At 53.5% G+C, this 20484-nt stretch overlaps 2 protein-coding genes across 2 annotated transcripts; both read left to right on the top strand.

Annotated features, from left to right (window-relative positions):
- The first annotated feature begins 825 nt into the window (after positions 1 to 825).
- On the top strand, positions 826 to 11083 carry ZRANB2 (zinc finger RANBP2-type containing 2). Its single transcript, XM_021535605.2, has 10 exons — positions 826 to 937; positions 1078 to 1130; positions 1746 to 1854; positions 2947 to 3029; positions 3878 to 3954; positions 4262 to 4399; positions 5203 to 5369; positions 7384 to 7470; positions 8823 to 8987; positions 9510 to 11083. The coding sequence occupies exons 1-10, from the start codon at positions 882 to 884 to the stop codon at positions 9571 to 9573; spliced, it is 999 nt and encodes a 332-aa protein (XP_021391280.1). The 5' UTR covers positions 826 to 881; the 3' UTR covers positions 9574 to 11083.
- A 1427-nt stretch (positions 11084 to 12510) lies between these two features.
- On the top strand, positions 12511 to 19214 carry PTGER3 (prostaglandin E receptor 3). The gene is made up of 2 exons (XM_077785531.1): positions 12511 to 13320; positions 18936 to 19214. The coding sequence occupies exons 1-2, from the start codon at positions 12511 to 12513 to the stop codon at positions 19212 to 19214; spliced, it is 1089 nt and encodes a 362-aa protein (XP_077641657.1).
- The last annotated feature ends 1270 nt before the right edge of the window (positions 19215 to 20484 follow it).

The raw sequence follows: 20484 nt of genomic DNA on the forward strand, positions 1-20484 counted from the left end.
TTTTCGTGACTTAGTGTCAGAGCAATGGACGTCCATCGTTCTTTGTTTTATTGTCCTTTATGATCCTAACTCTGATTGTCCAAATTCTTATTGCTCTAATTTTTATTACTGTTTTTATGCTATTAAACTTTTAAAAAATTTAAAACAAGTGACTGGCGTTTTTCACTTCTTCCATTTCCCTTTTCCCTTTCTCTTTTTCCCTTCCCATTTTTCCCTTTTCCCATTCTCATTTCCCTTTTCCCATTCCCATTTGCCTTTTTCCCCTTTCCCTCTCCCTTTTTTCCCTTTTCCCTCTCCCTTTTTTCCCATTCCTGTTCCGTTTCCATTTTTTCCCTTTCCCTTTCACTTTCCCTTTTTTACCCCTTTTTTTCCTTTCCTTTATTTCCCTTTTTCCTTTTTCCCTTTCCCTTTTGTTCCCTCTTTTCCCCTTTTTCCCTTTCCCTTTTGTTCCCTCTTTTCCCTTTTTTCCCTTTTTCCTTTTCCCTTTTTGCTTTTGTTCCCCTTTTTCTCTTTTTACCCCTTTTTCCCTTTCTCTTTTGTTCCCCTTTTTCCCTTTCCCTTTTTTCCCTTTTTTCCCTTTTGTTCCCCTTTTTTCCCTTTTCCCTTTTTCCCTTTCCCCTTTTCCCTCTTTTCCCTTTTGTTCCCCTTTTTCCCTTTTTCCTTTTCCCCTTTTCCCTTTCCCGCCCCGCGCTCCCCTCACGCCGCCCTCCCCGCCGCCAGGGGGCGCTCCCTCCCCCTCCCTCCCCGGGCTGAGGCGTCCGCGGCGCTGCCTGAGCGCGGCGGGCGCGGCGGCGGGGCGGCGCTCAGGCGCGGCGCGGGGCAGCCCGCGCGGCGCAGGGCCCGGGTCCTGCGCGTGGCGGCGCGGCCCGGCCCGGCCCGAGATGGCGGCCAAGAACTTCCGCGTCAGCGACGGCGATTGGATCTGCCCCGACAAGAAGTGAGGGCAGCGGGGCCGCGGGGCGCGGCGGGGCGCGGGGGGCTGCGCGGGGAGGCGGCTGGTGCCGCGGGTGAACGGCGGGGGAGCCCCGCGGGTTCCGCCTCCCTCACCCGCGGCCCTGTGCTCTGCTCCGTGCCCAGGTGCGGCAACGTGAACTTCGCCAGGAGGACGAGCTGCAACCGATGCGGCAGAGGTGAGAGATCCCACACGCGCCCTGCACCGCGGCTCTGCCCCTGACCAGCGCTGAAACCGCCGTGCAGCCCCAGGGTGTTCGGGAGCTCCTGTGGGGTTGTTTAAAACACTCTGAAATCGCTGTGCACCCTCAGGGTCTTCGGGAATCCCTGCGTGAAAACACTGTGCAGCCCTGGGCTGCTCGGGAGCTCCTGTGGGGTTGTTTAAAACACCCCGAAATCGCTGTGCAGCCCCAGGGAGTTCGGGAATCCCTGTGGGGTTGTTTAAAACACCCCGAAACCACTGTGCAGCCCTGGGCTGCTCGGGAGCTCCTGTGGGGTTGTTTAAAACACCCCGAAATCGCTGTGCACCCCCAGGGAGTTGGGGAATCCCGGTGTGAAATCGCCGTGCAGCCCCAGGGAGTTGGGGAATCCCTGTGGTTCTCTTTAAAACACCCCGAAATCGCCGTGCAGCCCCAGGGAGTTGGGGAATCCCTGTGGTTCTCTTTAAAACACCCCGAAATCGCCGTGCAGCCCCAGGGAGTTGGGGAATCCCTGTGGTTCTGTTTAAAGCACCCCGAAGTGGCTCGGGCGCGTCCCGCGGCCGCTGTTCCATCGCTCTCTGTCTGTCCCCGCAGAGAAGACGACGGAGGCCAAGATGATGAAGGCTGGGGGCACGGAGATCGGGAAGACGCTGGCGGAGAAGAGCCGGGGGCTGTTCAGCGCCAACGACTGGCAGTGCAAAACGTAGGCTGGGACACGCGGCTGCTCCTCCCCGGAATTCCCTGAGGCTGGGGCAGCAGCGATCCCTCCGGGCCCTGGGATGGAATTCCCAGAGCAGCTGGGGCTGCCCCTGATCCCTGGCAGTGCCAAGGCCAGGCTGGACAGTGCTGGAGCAGCCTGGGGCAGAGGGAGGTGTCCCTGCCAGGGCAGGGTGGCACTGGGTGGGATTTAGTGTCCTTTCACACCCTGACCAGCTGTGACTCTGAGGTTCTTGGATGTGGCAGTGGCAGTTGCAGTGAGCCCTGGCAGGGCAGGAACGGAGCTGGGAAGGGGCTGGAGCCCCAGGAGAGGCTGGGGAAGCTGGGGAAGAGCCCTTCTGTGCTCCTCTCCCTGCTCCTGCCCCTGGAGCTGACACCTTCCCCAGACTGTGCAGGGCTGACACCTTCCCCAGTGCTCTGTCCCCACCCTTGTGTTCCCGGGCTGCAGGGGAGGTTTGTTCCCATCTGAAGGATAAGGTTTATCCTCAATCTGGAGGATGTTTTATTCCCATGCGAAGGATAAGCTTCTGTTCTCATCTGGAGGATAAGGTTTCATTTCCATCTGGGAAGATAAAGTTTTACTCTCAATCTGGAGGATGTTTTATTGCCATTTGAAGGAAAAGGTTTTATTCCTATCCGAAGGATAAGGTTTTATTCCCATTTCAAGGATAAGGCTTCATTCCTATGTGAAAGATGTTTCATTCCCACTGAAGGATGTTTTATTCCCATTGAAGGATAAGGTTTCATTCCCATCTGAAGGATGTTTCATTCCCACTGAAGGATGTTTCATTCCCACTGAAGGATGTTTTATTCCCATTGAAGTATGTTTTATTCCCATAAAGATAAGGTTTCATTCCCATCTGAAGTATGTTTCATTCCCGTTGGAGGGTGTTTCATTCCCATTGAAGGGTGTTTTTTCTCCACTGAAGGATGCTTTATTCCCATGGGAATGCTAAGGTTGCATTCCCACTGAAGGGTGTTTTTTCTCCACTGAAGGATGCTTTATTCCCATGGGAATGCTAAGGTTCCATTCCCACTGAAGGCTGAGTTTCATTCCCATCCCCCTGTCTCCCTGCAGCTGTGGGAACGTGAACTGGGCGCGGCGCTCGGAGTGCAACATGTGCAACACCCCCAAGTACGCCAAGCTGGAGGAGAGGACGGGTGAGCTGGGGGTCCTGGCTGCTGGCCCTGCTGCCAGAAGGGCTTGGGGGTCAGAGGGGGCATTCCTTCTTTTCCTGGTTCCTACAAGGTGCAGGAGTTTCGGTGCTGTGGGAAGTGCTGGCTCCGAGTTGGATTTTGGTGGGGAACATTCTGCCTGAGCTGCCCCCGAGTTGGATTTTGATGTCAGGGCTTTGGAGGCAATGTTTAATTAATCTGCAGAGGCCTCCTGTGGGCTGGCCACGAGCAGATAAGGCTGTTATCTGCTCAGGAGGGCTGGGGCTCAGTTTCAGCTCTCCTGAGGGAACTGGGGCAGGATCTCCTTACAGCTCCTGCACACTCCCCTCTGTACCTGGGATCAGCCAGGGAATTCACCGCAGGGATGGAGCAGGGCAAGGAACTTAGAGCCCAGGCACAAAGGCACAGAAATAAAGGAGCCTAGAGAAGAGCACAGAGCTCATTATTTGAAAGGAAAAACAATATTTCAGTATTGAGTATTGTGGATATAGTAAAGGAAATTAAATAATACAATCATATTTCATATAATTATTATAATTGCAAATAATATATCCATGTATTTATTATTTAAATAACTTATTGAAGTACTCTACTTTATTAAGTAAGTACTTAATTAAGTTGATAAATACTTTTAGTGGTCCTAATCCATTATTTTAATTGGATTTGTGAGAAACTGCATTTAATAAACATGCGTGGGAACAATTCATGTTCCTCCTGAGATCCTGTTCCGTCCTTGTGGCAGATTTGTAATTCCATGAGGGTTTCCAGAGCCCCTGTGGGGTTTCTGTGCTGCAGCAGCTGAAGGCTTTGTGTTGTTTTGCCCCTTTTCCAAGGCTACGGAGGAGGCTTCAATGAACGGGAGAACGTGGAATACATAGAGCGGGAGGAGTCTGATGGGGAGTATGATGAGGTAAGGAGGGGCAGGGATTGCTCTGCTCTGGGGAGACTCTTGTTGTGTTTTTTAAGGATATCCCATAAAATTGAAATACAAAATGCTCAGATTCCCGTTCACCTCTCTGGAGTCTCACTGTGCCCAAGACGAGCGTCTCTTTGAAAGTTCCTTGTTGCTAATTGGTGTTCCACAGTGCTCCATTTTCCCTTGGGGCAAGCTCTTTAAATCGATGATTGTTTATTTTCCTATAGAAGTGTTATCAAAAATACAGTTGGTGATTGTTTTTGGTTAAATCCTGTTCTAACCCTGGCATGAAATTCCTCAGTTTGGGCGCAAAAAGAAAAAGTACCGGGGGAAGCCGGTGGGTCCTGCCTCCATCCTGAAGGAAGTGGAAGATAAGGAATCTGAGGGGGAGGATGAGGAGGATGAGGATGAAGATCTCTCCAAGTATAAATTGGATGAGGTAGGATGGTTTGCTGTCTTGAAGCAGTTTTTAATCGTGATTTCAGTGCTGCCCAGGAGCAGGGGAGGGGCTGGTCAGTGTTTTCAGCTGCCTTTAGAGCAGAGCTGTGGCAATAACGGTGCCCAGAGCTGCTGGAGGAGATGTGCACAAGCTCTGCTTTGTTCTGAACACCTGCACTTAAAAATGGGCAGTTTCTGAAAGCAGAAATGACAAGAGATGAGAACCCAGAACTCCAAGATCTTTATTTGGAACCCGGATGTGTGGTTACCATGTATAGCCAGTGCTCTTGAGTTTTCTTCCTAGCCTTTTAAAACCACATCAGATTTATTTTTTATAAAACAAAATAAAATATTCTGAGGGTTTTTCCCATCTTTTCTGAGATATGAGTATCACTTATTGGATTTTCCACATCTTTGGGCAGCAGCCCTGCAGAGACAAGTGCAGGTGGTCGTGTTTTACACAGCAGTCACCCAACTTTGCATATGAGATCTGTCTCTGCAGAGTTGGGCTTTGCTTAGAGATTCTGAGGGTGAAGATTCATTTAAAGTAAGTGGTAAAAAGGTGTCTGTGTGGTCATTAACTTCATTAAATAACGGGGAGGCAGGGGGTTGTTGCAGGGTTTTTATTACTTTGGTTCAAAACCAATTTTCAGTCACTGTTCACCGCTTAAAATTGTGGGGTCTGGTTAAATTCCGTTCAGTTTTCAAAGGCCGGGAAAGAGCAGGAGGTAAGGGCTGGAACCAGTAAAAACTGCAGGGAAGCTGAAAGCAGTGCCTGAGTTTGCTGTGCTGTGCCTGTGGCAGGATGAGGATGAAGATGATGCTGACCTGTCCAAGTACAACCTGGATGCCAGCGAGGAGGAGGACACCAACAAGAAGAAGAAGCCGCCGAGGCGCAGCCGCTCCAAGTCCCGCTCCTCCCGCTCGTCCTCGCGCTCATCCTCTCACTCGAGCTCGAGGTCTAGGTCCAGGTAAACGGGTACAGGTCCAGGGTAACGCCAGGCAAAATGTCAGTATCTGACTTCCTTCTTTACTCTATTGATTGCCTTACACTTGTGTGATGTGTGAATAACTCTCCATTTACAGAGGTGCTGATGCTCTGCCTGAGTGCAGCGGGGAGGCTCCGTGGGGCTTGTGCCTTGTTGTAGTGATTTCAGTTGATGTTTGGTGAAATCCTCCCAAGAAATGGAATAATGTAATTTATTTTCAGGTTTTCAGGCTCGTCGGCCGTGCATGGTTCTGTTGTTGGACAGAGGGTGGCACTGCTGCAGTGGGAGGAGGTGGCAGAAGAGGCAGCGGCAATGCAGCCCGGGCAGATTCAGGGAAAGGACACAGGGGGAATATCCTGGGAATAAAGACAAGAAACTTGAACTCAGGTTAATGGCAAGTGACAAAGCTCTAAATGCAGTGCCAGTGCTGTCAGCACCTTGCCATCCCTGGAACTGTCCAAGGCCAGGCTGGACAGGACTTGGAACAGCCTGATCTGGTGGAAGGTGTCCCTGCCCATGGAACAGTGAAATGAGATGAGCTTTAAGCTCCCTCCCAACCCAAACCACTCTGGAATTCTCTAATAACACTGAAGGTTTGTAGGGGACCTCACAAAGATCTGCTGGGCAGGCTTAAGCTTTCTCATTGCCATTCCAATTCAGTAATAAATGAACGATTCAGTCAGTGCTTTGAAATTGGGTGATGTCAGTATTGGAGCTTCTGAGCTGCCTTACAGCTCATGCAAGGAGGATCCTGATAATTCAGAACCAGCTCCCAGGGTCAGTTATTTCACATCTGTGAATAAACAGTGAAAGTTCAAGTTTCTTCTGATCTTCCCAGCTTCATCATTGCCCCTCTGTGCTCTCAGTGCTGTCACTGCCCAGATTCTGCAGCCCCTTGTGACCAGGGGCAGGCCCCAGCCTCTGGCTTGGCTTCTCCCCAGGTTGGCTCTTGCTCCTGCTGCCTCTTCTGTTCCTCAGCCTCCCCTGCTTCCCACTGCTCGGAGCACTTGGAGTGCAGTGCTTGCCTGGGGGGCTCCAAGGACACTCAAAACCTCACCTGCCCATAACTTCGGTCATTAACAGTGATAAATATTGACATTCACAAATATTATCAGTGAAGTAAAAAGTAACTTGTCCTAACTGAGATTTCAACTTTCTCTTGGAACTCTTTGCTTTTAGCTACAGATCATTTGAAATACCAGTTAGCATTTCTGGATGCTTTTTTTGTGGGTTTTAAAAATGTTTAAATGTATTCTTAGCTAGGAAATGTTCACACTAATGTGTCCTGCCCAGTAAAATGAGAAAGTTGTGGTAACAGTATAAACTCAGAGGTTTGAGAGCAAGTAGAATACATTTTACCTGAAAATATTATTAGAATTTGTTTAAAATGCTTCTGTTTCCAGGGGTTGCTGAAACCTGCTGCCGTTATAAATTTCTCATGTGGTTTGTGCTTTAGAGAAAATCCATCAGTGAAAAATTGGGAAATAATTGTGGCCACTTGCAAGTTGTGTTGGATATGGCAGTATTTTAGCCCCAAATTAACCACTTAATTTATAATGCAGGGGGAAATCTTTATGAAAGTTTGAAGGTGATGACAAAGTGCTCGTGAGAAGTGGCTGGGGGAAATTTAGCAGACCAACCCTGATGCTCTCATCTGCTCTGCCTTTCAAGAAAGCTGATGGGTTTCCAGTTAAGGCACAAATTAAAGCATTGATTTCATGAAATAATGAGTAGATAGGAAGTTATTTCTTTTTGGCAGGGGACTGCAATCCTGTTTAATTGTTGTGCTTTGTTTTAGGAACCATAAGCTAGAGCTGACTTTGTGATGTTGCTGTGTAGAAGTGTCTGGTTAAAGCGTGCCGTGGTGATGCTGGGGCAGGAGGGCAGTGGTGGTTTAGCACTCACACGGTGCTGCTGCCTCCTGCCTGCTGCTCTCAGGAGCAGTGACTGCTACGGGCCAGTCAGGCACTGGAAAAGATCTCCCGTGTTGTTGCAGGTCCCATTCCAGGAGTTCTTCCAGCTCCAGATCGAGGTCCCGCTCCAGCTCCAGGGAACAGTCGCGGTCCCGTGGGTCCAAATCCAGGTGAATGAGGTACCAGCCTGTCCCTGCACAGACACAGGGCACAGGCTGCAGCTGCTCTGCTGCCACCGAGGCTGTGCTGCTCAGACAAACATTAACTGCTTTTTATCTTGGAAGTCAGACTTGCTGGCTCTGCACCGGGTGTTCCACCACAGCTGTGTTCACTGAGAAGCAGAGTTTTGGTGCAAGAGCTAAGTCTGGCCTAAGCCGGACGAGCGGACGCCACCGAGCTGCAGTGGAGGAAGAAGGATTTGAGTGCATGGTTCCCTGCTGCAGGCATTTGGGTGCTTTTCCTGTTTCCACTGGGGCTGCTTGAGCTGGAGGAACGTTAGGAATGCCGCTGCCCTTCTGGTTTTGTGTTCAGTGAGAATTCTGTGTCTCCCACGAGACGGGGCAGCCATTCCTGTACAGACCTGGGGGAGCGTAGGGAAATGTTGGCAGGAGATGGTGGGAGAGGCTGAGAGCAGTCAGAGTGATTTGTGTAGAGCATCACTGAGCTGGGCAGGGCACAGGAACAAAAGCACATTTGAGGTGTCCTTGCACAGGCATTCCATTGGCAGAACATTCCCTCTGTGGTGGAATGAAGGGCTGTCCCTTCTCCGTGCATTCAGAGAATCCCAAACTTCCAAATGAGGAAGCTTGGGTTGGGAAGAACACTCACAAATGCTGCCACCACCCCCTGGGGGCAGGCACGTGCTGTGGATTATCCCGTGAGGGTCAGCACAGGATGGAATCCATGCTTTTGGGAAGAGGAGAGGTGCCCCTGTGCCCCACCAGAGGGGCACTGTGTTCCAAGAGACATTTTTAAATCTTCTGACTCCGTTCTGAGAGGCTTTTTGCAGTATTTTGGTTGAAGGTGGTTTTTTAGTCTCGTCACAAATGTAGTTTGAGATCTGTAAATGCAACAGCTGTATTTGTTCCTGTTGACCATGCAGTGTGAAATGTCCTTCAGGGTAAAGTGCACCATGGTAAATCAGCTTCAGATCTCTGGTTTCCAGGTTATTCTGATGTGGGAATTTAACTGCTGAGGAAGGTCCTTACAGAGGCAGCTTCCCAGCAGTCGCCCAGTGCTTTTTGCCAAAACGGCTCATTTTGGTGAATGCTGGGGAGAGCTTTCCAAACCACTGGTGGTCCATTTATCAGGAAACACTGCTGAGCAGAATTTCTTAGGCAAGCTGCCCTGGCAGCAGCAGGGTTCTTGGCAGAGTAAGTATGGAAGCCCCTCGTGTTTGTTTTCCACACCCCTGGAGAAAACAGAGTAGTGAATGCTGATGAAAACTGTCTCTGCTTGTTGTGTCTTTGTGCCTTCTCCATGATCCCAGAATTAAATGTGGTTTATTTCTCAATCAATAAAGATCCAGCTCCAGGTCCTACAGGGGGTCTTCCACCCCAAGGAAAAGATCTTGCTCCAGCTCTCGCTCCTCATCTTCCCCGGAGAGAGGCAAGAAGCGAAGCCGCTCTAGATCCTCTTCCTCTGGTGATCGCAAAAAAAGGCGCTCGAGATCACGGTCGCCCGAAAGGTTTGGGTTTATGTAGCATAAGAATGGCTGTATTGACATGTGTGATGGTTTACTGTAGTTATCCAAGGATGAGATTCACTGGGAAGCAATTCAATCTGAGCAGTTATTCTCATAGTAAAAGCAGTTTCCTCACTTGCCCTACTCTTACTTTTGTTAACCCCTCTGTAATTGCTTTTTTTAAATAATTTCCCCCCCCCACTCCAATGAAATTCCTTCTGGTAGGAGCACGTTCTGTATAAAGACCTGGCTCACCCTTCTTTCAGTTTGTGACAGTGTTAATGTGTTCATTATTGAATTATTTTCCTTAGTAAATAGTGCATTGAAATAGAAACTGTATTCCACTCTCACTATTAAACTTAGACTTTTAGTGTTTATTTAGTGGCTTAGAATTACTTGTATATTCTTGTAAGGCCCCCATGAGATATACTTGGCTTCCAGCTATGGTAGGATGCTGCTCAAAGTGGGTGCCAGGATGAATCTGAGCTCATTTCTGTGCATGCTTTCTCCATTTGTATCTTGCAGACGCCGCAGATCTTCCTCCGGATCCTCCCATTCTGGTTCCCGTACGAGTTCTAAAAAGAAATAATGTGTAAAAGCTCACACTTACAAAAACCCACCAAAATTCCAGTCAGTGCATGAGACATTTTTAAGAAGTTGGTGTCTTACTTGGTCAGAAGTGCTCAATCTGCTAGTAGAGGTGCATGTCTGTCCTGGCTTTCTGGCAAACTGCAGCTTTGTTCATCCATCACCCAAACCCGCAGTAGCATTTTAAGCCATAAACTCCCCGGCACAGGGGGAAGTTCTGTGGTGTGGGGGGGGGGGTTATTATTTTTCCAGATCAGTTCCCCCACTCCTGGCTCCCTCAGCTGGAGGAGCAGGTTGGGAATGTCCTGGCACAGCTCTTTGTGCAAGGAAGAAGCCGTGGGTTTTCCAGAGCAGGACGGAGCTCCCGTGGGACCACAGCAGGGCAGGGCTGGGGGCACCCGGGGCCAGCAGCGGGGCCGTGGGCTGAGCAGTTTTTGTTTTGCCACGTAGCAGTGCCAGAGCAGATGGACGCCCCTCTCTAGCAGCAAACCCCCAGCCCATCATGATTGCAGAGGGAATTGGCCTCGTTCCTGGCGAGGGAGGACAGTGCTGTGGCTGTGGTGCTTTCCAGAGCCCGGACTCCGGGTTCCCTCCTGCCACACGGATCAGGTGGGATCTGCTCGGGCCGGAGCAGTGTGGAACTGCTCCTTGGAATCAAGGCAAGCTTCCGCAGGCCGCCTGTAAAATTCCCTTTGGGGCTGACTAAAATTTGCAAGGTATCTTAATCTTATTTTTCTTTAAAAATGAGAATGAATAAACTGTGTAGAAGGTCCTGGCATCTTCAACGTCTTCTTCATCCATCATTCTTTTTCCCTTCAACATAATTTATGGCTTAAAATGCTTTATGGAATCCATTTTGAATATAAAACTTGGTCTCTCTTGAGCTCCGTTTGGTTAAGAAAGGTTTAAGTTTCTTCAGTGCCATCACAAGGTAAGTATGGTAAGGAAAACTTATTTGTAAGCAAGCAAAGAGCAATATACCTTCATTTATTTCAGTAATAAAACTGCCAGATTTGCTGCTTGTTTTGATAAACTGCACAGAAACAAACGGAGCAAAAATGAAAAACTCCATTTGGCTTTTTTTTTCTCTTTTTTTTCTTCTTTTTTTTGAGCCACGTCTTATGGACTGGTCTAGAAGCAAAATGTTTTTGGTGTAGAGGTATTTTGATAAATCTCTTTGCAGAAAAAATGCAGTTCCTTCTTTAATGCTTTCTTTTCTCTCTAATTTCCATGCTAAATGTGTGTAGGTTGCACAAGAGCAGGTTAGTCTGTAACTGTGCCTCTGACTTCAACTAAACTGTAAAACCAGATCAAGTAGACGCTCTGTTGTTAGCCTTGGGTTTTCTTGTGCTTTGTATTCCAATTGTTGCTGTACTTAACAGATGGGAGGTTTTAAATTTAGCAACTGATAGGCCACAGGCAGAGGAGGAGGAGGATGGTCCGTTTGGCTTAGAGAACGTGTAAGGCAAAATGATGCTGTAGACAAGTGTAAATAAAACCTGTCAGCCAGCTGTGCTTGAGTGCTTTGTCCTGGGGACACTCAGATTCCCTGTCACCTGCACCCACCCTGATCCCTGTCACCTACACCCACCCTGTCACCTGTGCTGACCCAGATCCTCATCAGCTCGCCTGGCCCATGGCTCTTCCGTGTTCACATCGTTGCAGTCCTTTAAGTCTTAAAAATTATTTTTAATTTCAGCAGCAAATGAGCTTTTACAACTTCCAGGTGTTCCCACAGACTCATGGAATATCTTGGGCTGGATGTGACCCACAGGGATCATTGATGCAGATACCCCAAAATCCTACCCTGGGCATCCCTGGCAGCATCCAAACTCTTCAGAGCTCTGGCAGCCACTGTGCCTGTTCCCTGGGGATCTGGGCAGTGCCAGCACCCTCTGGGGAAGAGCCTGTCCCAAAATCCAACCCAAACCCCCCTGGCCCAGCCTGGGGCTGCTCCTCTCACAGAATCCCAGAATGATGAGGCTGGAAGAGACCTCCAAGGTCATCAATCCAGCCCATGCCCTGACACCTCACCAGACTGCAGCACCGAGTGCCATGGCCAGTCTCTAAACACATCCAGGGATGGTGATTCCACCACCTCCCTGGGGAGACAATTCCAGCACTTTATTATTCTTTCAGTGAAAAAAATTTCCTAATCTCCAACCTCTACCTTCCCTGCTGTAGCTGAGGCTGTGTCCTCTGGCTCTGTCAGTGCTGCAGGTGGAAGAGACCGACCTGTCTGCAACTCCCTTTAGGAGCTGTGGAGAGCAATGAGGGCACCTCTGAGCCTCCTCCAGCCTGAACAGCCCCAGCTCCTTCAAACTGCTCACAGGGCTGAACAGGCTGAACAGCCCCAGCTCCTTCAGATGCTCCTCACAGGGTTTGTGTTCCCAGCCCCTCTCCAGCCTCGTTGCCTCCTCTGGATGCTCTCGAGTGTCTCAATGTCCTTCCCAAACTGGGGGGCCAGAGCTGGACACAGCCCTCGAGGTGTGCCCTCACCAGCGCTGAGTACAGGGGAGGAATGAACTCCCTGCTCCGGCTGGCTGCACCACTCCTGATCCAGGCCAGGAGCCATTGGCCTTCCTGGCCACCAAAGCACATTGCTGGCTCTGCTCCTGTCCCTGTTCCTGGAGCAGAGCCCGACCCCCCGGCTGTCCCCTCCTGGCAGGAGCTGTGAGAGCCACAAGGGCCCTGAGCCTCCTTTGCTCCAGGCTGAGCCCCCTCAGCTCCTCAGGGATTCTCCGGCCCCCTCCGCTGCCCCGTTCCCTCCCCAGCCCGGTCCCCGCTCCGTTCCCTCGCTCTGCCCGCTCCCGCTCCGCCTCTCCCGGCCCCGGGGCGGTCCCGCCCGTCGCTCGCATAAAGCGGCCGCGCTGCTGCCGGCTCCGTGCCCGCTCCGTGCCCGCTCCGTGCCCGCTGCTGCGGGACCCGCCGCTCCGGGATGAGCCCCTGGCAGCAGCGGCCGCCCAACGGCAGCGCGGCCGGGCCGGGCCCGCGGGGGAACGGCACGGGCCGGGCGGCGGAGCGCGGCGGCGCCGTGTCCGTGGCCATCCCGCTGACCATGATGCTGACGGGCGTGGCGGGCAATGCCCTGGCCATGGTGCTCGTGTCGCGCAGCTACCGCGCCAAGGGCAGCCGCAGGAAGCGCTCGTTCCTGCTGTGCATCGGCTCCCTGGCGCTCACCGACATGCTGGGCCAGCTGCTCACCAGCCCCGTCGTCATCTCCGTGTACCTGTCGGGCCGGCCCTGGGCGGCCATGGACCCCTCGGGCCGCCTCTGCGACTTCTTCGGCTTCAGCATGACGCTGTTCGGGCTGTGCCCGCTGCTGATCGCCAGCGCCATGGCGGTGGAGCGGGCGCTGGCCATCCGCGCCCCGCACTGGTACGCGAGCCACATGAGCCCGCGGGCCGCCCGGCGCGGGCTGGCGGCCATCTGGGCGGCCGGCGCCGCCTTCGCGCTGCTGCCGCTGGCCGGGCTGGGCCGCTACGCGCTGCAGTGGCCCGGCACCTGGTGCTTCATCAGCGCGGCCGGCGGCAGCGCCTTCGCCGCCGCCTTCGCCGCGCTGGGGCTGCTGTCGCTGGCGGCCACCGCCGCCGGGAACCTGGCCACCATCGGGGCGCTGCTGTCCCGCTGCCGCGCCCGGCCCGGCGCGCCGCGGCCCGGCTCCCGCTGGGGCCGCATCGCCACCGAGACGCTGCTGCAGCTGCTGGGCATCATGTGCGTGCTGGCCGCCTGCTGGGCTCCGCTGCTGGTAGGTGCGGCCCGCCGGGCTGCCCGCAGCCTCCGGGGCACAGAGCCGGCGGGGAGGCTGCGGGGACACCGCTCCGGGGGCATCCGGGGACAGGGATGGGGACGGGGACAGGGATGGGACAGGGACAGGGATGGGACAGGGACAGGGACGGGGACAGGGACAGGGACAGGGACAGGGACAGGGACGGGGACAGGGACGGGGACGGGGACAGGGACGGGGACAGGGACAGGGACAGGGACGGGGACAGGGACAGGGACACAGCCGGGGCTGCAGGGAGTGGGACGGGGGAGGCTGCGGGGCCACCGCTCCGGGGACATCCGGGGACAGGGATGGGGACAGAGACAGGGACATCCAGGGACAGGGACGGGGACAGGGACAGGGACACAGCCGGGGCTGCAGGGAGTGGGACGGGGGAGGCTGCGGGGCCACCGCTCCGGGGACATCCGGGGACAGGGATGGGGACAGGGACGGGGACGGGGATGGGGACATAGACAGGGACAGGGAACAGGGGCAGGGACAGGGATGGGGACAGAGACAGGGACATCCGGGGACAGGGATGGGGACAGGGACGGGGACAGGGACAGGGACGGGGACAGGAATGGGGACAGGGACAGGGACAGGGACAGGGACAGGGACAGGGACAGGGACAGGAACATCCAGGGACAGGGATGGGGACAGGGACAGGGATGGGGACAGGGACAGGGACAGGGACAGGAACATCCAGGGACAGGGATGGGGACAGGGACAGGGATGGGGACAGGGACAGGGACATCCAGGGACGGGGACAGGGACAGGGACAGGGACAGGGATGGGGAAAGAGACAGGGGCATCCAGGGACGGGGACAGGGATGGGGACAGGGACAGGGACAGGGATGGGGACAGGGACAGAGACAGGGACGGGGACAGGGACAGGGATGGGGACACAGCCGGGGGTGTGGAGGGTGGGACGGGGGAAGCTCCAGGTCTCACCGCTTCTGGGGACATCCAGGGACATCCCTTGGGAGGACAGCGGGACAGGGACAGAACCGGGAGTGTAGGGGGTGGGACGGGGGAAGCTGCAGGGCCACGGGTCGGGTCCTGGGACGTCCATGGACAGCCCTCGGGACGGGGACAGGGACAGGGATGGGGAGAGGGATAGGGACAGGGACAGGGACAGGGATGGGGACAGGGATGGGGACAGGGACGGGGACAGGGACAGGGATGGGACAGGGACAAGGACACAGCCGGGGGTGCAGAGGGTGGGACGGGGGCAGGAGAGGAGCTGGGAGAGCTCCCAGAGCAGAGCCGAGTGCAGGGAAAGGAGCTGCGGGAACCGGAGGTTAAAGGTTCTCGTTAGAGGAGAAAAGGGGGATGTCAGGGGAGGCTCTGGGAGCAGGACGCTGCAGCCAGGTGGGGTTTAGGGGCTTTTCTTTGCTCCCACCTTGCAGCAAAACTTCAAACAGTGTTTTTTGAGAAAACGCACAGGCCGTGACTCTGAGTGCCGGGTGGCTGGCAGCCGGCTGTGCTTGATTTACAGCAGTTCCGGGCTTGGCCAGCCGGCTCCTTAAGGATCTTTGCATTGCTTTCACTATTTTATTATTCCTTCCTTGAGAACCGCTCCTCCTGTGCTGGAGGGGGGGAGGCAGAATCCACATCTTTGCTCTGTGGGACCGGGGCACACCCGCGGGTCTGGAATCCCAAAAGGCTGGGTTATTCTATCAAGGATTTTAGTAGAATTAGTAGGATTTAGTAGAATTTAGTAGGATTTTAGGAGAATTGGTTCTTGGGCTCTCTGAGCAGGGTGGGCTGAAGCTGGCTGAGGACATGCTGAAGTTGTGTGAAAGGTTCTTGCTGGCTGGAGAAGGAGTTTTCCTCTTGTCCTGTCACCCCTGAGGGTTCCACCAGCCTTGCAGCATGAGAGGAGAGCCCTGAGATGGGGAAGCATTTCCTCCTCCCTCATAACCAGGTAAATGAGGAAGGAAGCAGGGATTCTGCTTGGTGGTTTGGTGCCCTGGGCATTTCTGTGGTTCCAGAGGCAGGAGTGAATTCAGCACAGTGAATTCCCACAGGCACAAGGGAATTCAGCAGCACTTCCCTTCCCTCGGTGCCAGCAACACTTGGAGGTGTGGAAGTTCTTCTGTGGAGTTCTCACAAACCAGACTCATGGCTGAAGGGATTTTTTTATAAATACACCTCCATTTTTATACATAAACCTCCATTGACACGCTCCCCAGTTTGTTCTGTGCACCTCTGAAGTGCAGGTCAGGAATTAGAGACCAGATTTTTGGAGAAGTGACCACAGAGAATGCAAATGCCTTTTCAGTGAAAGCCAGCTCGTAGCAATCACTTAACCCGTAGCTGCAGCACTCAGCAGTTGTAAGAAACGGAGCTGCAATGGAAATCTGCTGCTTTATAGAGGAGTTTTTTTTTGTTTCTGTGTTTTTTTTAAAGACATCTGAGTTTTGTAACAGAGCTAATGGATCCTGGCAGCTGCTGCTGTGAGGTAAACAACGCCCTCGCCACACACGGTATTTTTAGGGCTGATCTGTTGATGTAAACGACAAAATCAAATGTGATTTATCAGCAGAGGGAAAGCTCTGACATTGTGGCTGTGCTCTGAAGGGCTCCTTGGAGTGTCCTGCACGTCTGGCTGTGTGCTGGCTTGGGAAGGAGGGAGGAGAGCAGACAGCAGTGCAGGAATTGTTTCCTTCTGGGATACTGGGAGGTGTCCCTGCCAGGGCAGGGCTGGCACTGGGTGGGATTTGAGGTCCCAAACCAGTCTGGAATTCCGGGATAACCCCTGAGCTGCAGGGAAGCAGACAAATGAAGCTGAGGTGAAACGGAGCAAGCTGTTCCTTGATTTCACCGAAACGCCGCTGCAGCACAACCTGGAATTACAATAATTTCAGAGTCCCAGGCTATTCCTTCCCAGAGTTGTTCCCAAGTTATTTAAAGCCAAAATGCTCAGAAGTTCTGCTGCTCTTCCTGTTAAAATATTTCTGCTCCTTATCCCTCCTGGCAGACAGAAATTACAGACGTATAAAACCACACTCATGATAACTGTAAAGTTTTAGCCGTTCTTGTGGAATAAATCCAATCATCAGCATTTTGAGCCAGATTTTTAATGACATGAATTATGTTGACTTTATTCCACCTGATGTTGTTCCTCTGCCTTGTGCAGGCTTTTAATCCATTTAGAAGACCAATACAGGCCATGATAAACAATCTCTAATGATATCAAACAAACAAAATTTCCAGTAGAGCATCTGTTGGCCCAACAACTACTCCCATAAAGGGCTCTTACGTAATAAAACCACAAATGAGCAGCAGTTTTGTGCTTGGGAAATGTATTTTTATTAGCCTGGTGGTTTTGGAGCTCCATCTGAAAAAGAGATGGCAGAGTCTGGACAGGGTCGGCGTGTGAAGAGCCAGGGAAGTGGTCAGGCTCTGGAATCGTGGTGCCCTAGTGGCTCCTGATGTGCTCTGGGTCTGTATCCATGTTTTTACAAAGCTCTGCATCCCCGTTTTCCCAAGGCTCCATCCATGGCCACTTCTGTCAATGAAATGTCGTGGGTGGAATCCTCAGCTGCTTCTGTTTAAAGAAACAAAAACAGTTCTCCTGTGCTGTCCATGCTGCCCTGCCCTCCAGCCTCAGCCCAGGCTTTCCAAGGTCAACAATGGTTAATTGATCTGGCACCCAGAATATCCCTTGGAGTGGAAAAATGCTCCCTGGAGCCTCTGTGGCTCCAGCTGTCCTGGCCTGGGGGGACAGCAGAGCCCAGCTGGGACCTTTGGGGTGACACAGCTCCGGGGAGGCTTCCCGTGGGATTGCAGGTCAGGCAGCGATTCCCGGGGCCGCTCCTGGGGCTGTTCCCAGCCCTTCTGGGCCTGGCTGCCAGTTTATCTGGGGCTGGAAGCTGGGCAGAGCTGGGCAGAGCTGGAGGTGCCCCGGGGCAGCGCTGGGTGCCTCCATCTCCGTGGCACCAGAGCACACATGGCATGATGGACAGCCTGTTCCACAGGGGTCCCAGGCTTGGACAGCTGCGGCCTCCAAACCATGCCTAGGAGATATCTGAGAGCAGGAGAAGGGTCTGTGCAGGAAAGATCTGAGAGAAGAAAAAGGGTCTGTCCAGGAAAGATCTGAGAGCAGGAAAAGGGTCTGTCCAGGAAAGATCTGAGAGAAGAAAAAGGGTCTGTGCATGAAAGATCTGAGAGCAGGAAAAGGATCTGTCCAGGAAAGATCTGGGAGCAGGAGAAGGATCAGGTGTTCAGGAAAACAAGGTGCTGAGGAAAACGAGGTGTTGAGGAAAACGAGGTGTTCAGGAAAAGGAGGTGTTGAGGAAAACGAGGTGTTGAGGAAAACGAGGTGTTGAGGAAAACGAGGTGTTCAGGAAAAGGAGGTGTTGAGGAAAATGGGGTGTTGAGGAGCCCTCCCACAGAATCCCATACAGGCTGGGGTCGGAGGAACCTTAAACCCTTCCAGTTCCAGGGGCAGGGACCCCTTCCAGCATCCCCATTCAGGAAAATGAGGTGTTCAGGAAAATGAGGTGTTCAGGAAAATGAGATGTTGAGGAAAATGGGGTGTTGAGGAGCCCTCCCACAGAATCCCACCCAGGCTGGGGTCGGGAGGAACCCTAAACCCATCCAGTTCCAGGGGCAGGGACCCCTTCCAGCATCCCCGTTCAGGAAAACAAGATGTTCAGGAAAACAAGGTGTTGAGGAAAATGAGCTGCTCAGGAAAACGAGATGTTGAGGAAAATGAGGTGTTGAGGAAAATGAGGTGTTGAGGAAAACGAGGTGTTGAGGAAAACGAGGTGTTCAGGAAAAGGAGGTGTTCAGGAAAATGAGGTATTCAGGAAAATGAGATGTTGAGGAAAATGAGGTGTTGAGGAGCCCTCCCACAGAATCCCATACAGACTGGGGTCAGGAGGAACCTTAAACCCTTCCAGTTCCAGTGGCAGGAGCCCTTCCATCATCCCCGTTCAGGAAAACAAGGTGTTCAGGAAAATGAGGTGTTGAGGAAAACGAGGTGTTGAGGAAAATGAGGTGTTCAGGAAAATGAGGTGTTGAGGAAAACGAGGTGTTGAGGAAAACGAGGTGTTCAGGAAAAGGAGGTGTTCAGGAAAATGAGGTATTCAGGAAAATGAGGTATTCAGGAAAATGAGATGTTGAGGAAAATGGGGTGTTGAGGAGCCCTCCCACAGAATCCCATACAGGCTGGGGTCGGGAGGAACCTTAAACCCTTCCAGTTCCAGTGGCAGGGAGCCCTTCCAGCATCCCCGTTCAGGAAAACAAGGTGTTCAGGAAAACGAGGTGTTGAGGAAAATGAGGTGTTGAGGAAAATGAGGTGTTCAGGAAAACGAGGTGTTCAGGAAAATGAGGTGTTGAGGAAAATGAGGTGTTCAGGAAAATGAGGTGTTCAGGAAAATGAGATGTTGAGGAAAATGGGGTGTTGAGGAGCCCTCCCACAGAATCCCACCCAGGCTGGGGTCGGGAGGAACCCTAAACCCATCCAGTTCCAGGGGCAGGAGCCCTTCCAGCGCCGCCGGCTGCTCCCAGCCGTGCCTGGGACACTCTGGGGACACCGTGCTGGGCCGCGGCGGCCGCTGACCGTGTCCGTGTCCGTGTCCCCGCAGGTGACCATGCTGAGGATGGCGTGGCAGCCGGCGGGCGGGCGCTGCCGGGGCGGGCAGGGCTGGGCGCCGCGCCGGGAGTGCACCCTGCCGCTGGCGGCCGTGCGCCTGGCCTCGCTCAACCAGATCCTGGACCCCTGGGTGTACCTGCTGCTGCGCCGCATGCTGCTGCGCCGCTGCCGCCAGGCCGCCGGCGCCGTGTCCCGCTGCCCCAGCGCCGGCTGCGGCCACGGCGACGCTGCCCTCGGCCTGTCCCACGAGATCCGCCGCACCGCGGTGTGAGGGGACACCACCAGGGCCTGGGGGACACCACCAAGGCCTGGGGACACCACCAAGGCCTGGGGGACACCACCATGGCCTGAGGGACAGCCACCATGGCCTGAGGGACATCACCGTGGCCTCTGAAGGGATATCCACCATGGCCTGGGGGACATCACCATGGCCTGAGGGACATCACCACGGCCTGAGGGACAGCCACCATGGCCTGGGGGACATCACCATGGCCTGGGGGACATCACCATGGCCTGAGGGGACAGCCACCAAGGCCTGGGGGACATCACCATGGCCTGAGGGACATCACCACGGCCTGAGGGACAGCCACCATGGCCTGGGGGACATCACCATGGCCTGAGGGGACAGCCACCAAGGCCTGGGGGACAGCCACCAAAGCCTGAGGGGACATCCACCATGGCCTGAGGGGACAGCCACCGTGGCCTGAGGGAACATCACCACCACCTGAGGGGACAGCCACCATGGCCTGGAGGGACATCCGCAATGGCCTCTGAAGGGACATCCACCATGGGCATGAGGGGACATCCCACAGTGGCCTGAGGGGACATCCCACAGCTCCCAGCACCTGGAAACCCTGCTGGGAATCTGCTCCATGCTGGCACCCCCTCACGGTGTCACTGCTTGGACCCAGAGTGCTAAATTCTCCCTGCAGGGTGCCAGAAGCACTGGGATCCAGCAGGATGGGACACTCCATGGTCACGGTGGCCGAGCTGGCATGAGGGCACTCATGGTCCCTGCAGAACGAGATAAGGACATTCCATGGTCACTGCAGAACGGGATGAGGACTTTCCATGGTCACTGCCACTCGTGGCTGAGCTGCAGAACGAAATAAGAACATTCCATGGTCACTGCAGAACGGGATGAGGAGATTCCATGGTCACTGCAGAACGGGATGAGGACGTTCCATGGTCACTGCAGAACGGGATGAGGACGTTCCATGGTCACTGCCACTCGGGGCTGAGATGAACAGTGGGAGGTCTTGTGGGCCTGCAGTAGAGCCTGAGGGGCTTCTTTTGCTTTAAGGTGGAGAAAATTACAGCAGATTCTACAGATGGAATTACTGAAGGGACTCACTCCTAAGAATGTTTAATACTAACTTTGTCTCCTTCAGAGAGCCCTTCCTCCTTTTTTCTGGAAGGGCAAGGGGAGACAGGGAGAGAAACCACAGGAATAAGGGAGAAAAAAAAAAGAAATTTGATTGGATTTAAGTGTCTTAAAACTGAGCAGGGTTGCAGCAGTGATGGAACACCCATCCCCTCCA

This window comes from Lonchura striata, chromosome 9 (genome assembly GCF_046129695.1).
Source record: "Lonchura striata isolate bLonStr1 chromosome 9, bLonStr1.mat, whole genome shotgun sequence".
Lineage (NCBI taxonomy): Eukaryota > Metazoa > Chordata > Aves > Passeriformes > Estrildidae > Lonchura > Lonchura striata.

Bases quoted from the DNA above. Each gene is read 5' to 3' on its own strand.
- ZRANB2 (XM_021535605.2), top strand. From the start codon at position 882: ATGGCGGCCAAGAACTTCCGCGTCAGCGACGGCGATTGGATCTGCCCC. The intron at 3,030-3,877 runs GTGAGCTGGGGG...CCCTTTTCCAAG, and splicing joins CAAGCTGGAGGAGAGGACGG to GCTACGGAGGAGGCTTCAAT. The intron at 7,471-8,822 runs GTGAATGAGGTA...CAATCAATAAAG, and splicing joins TCCCGTGGGTCCAAATCCAG to ATCCAGCTCCAGGTCCTACA.
- PTGER3 (XM_077785531.1), top strand. From the start codon at position 12,511: ATGAGCCCCTGGCAGCAGCGGCCGCCCAACGGCAGCGCGGCCGGGCCG. The intron at 13,321-18,935 runs GTAGGTGCGGCC...GTGTCCCCGCAG, and splicing joins CCTGCTGGGCTCCGCTGCTG to GTGACCATGCTGAGGATGGC.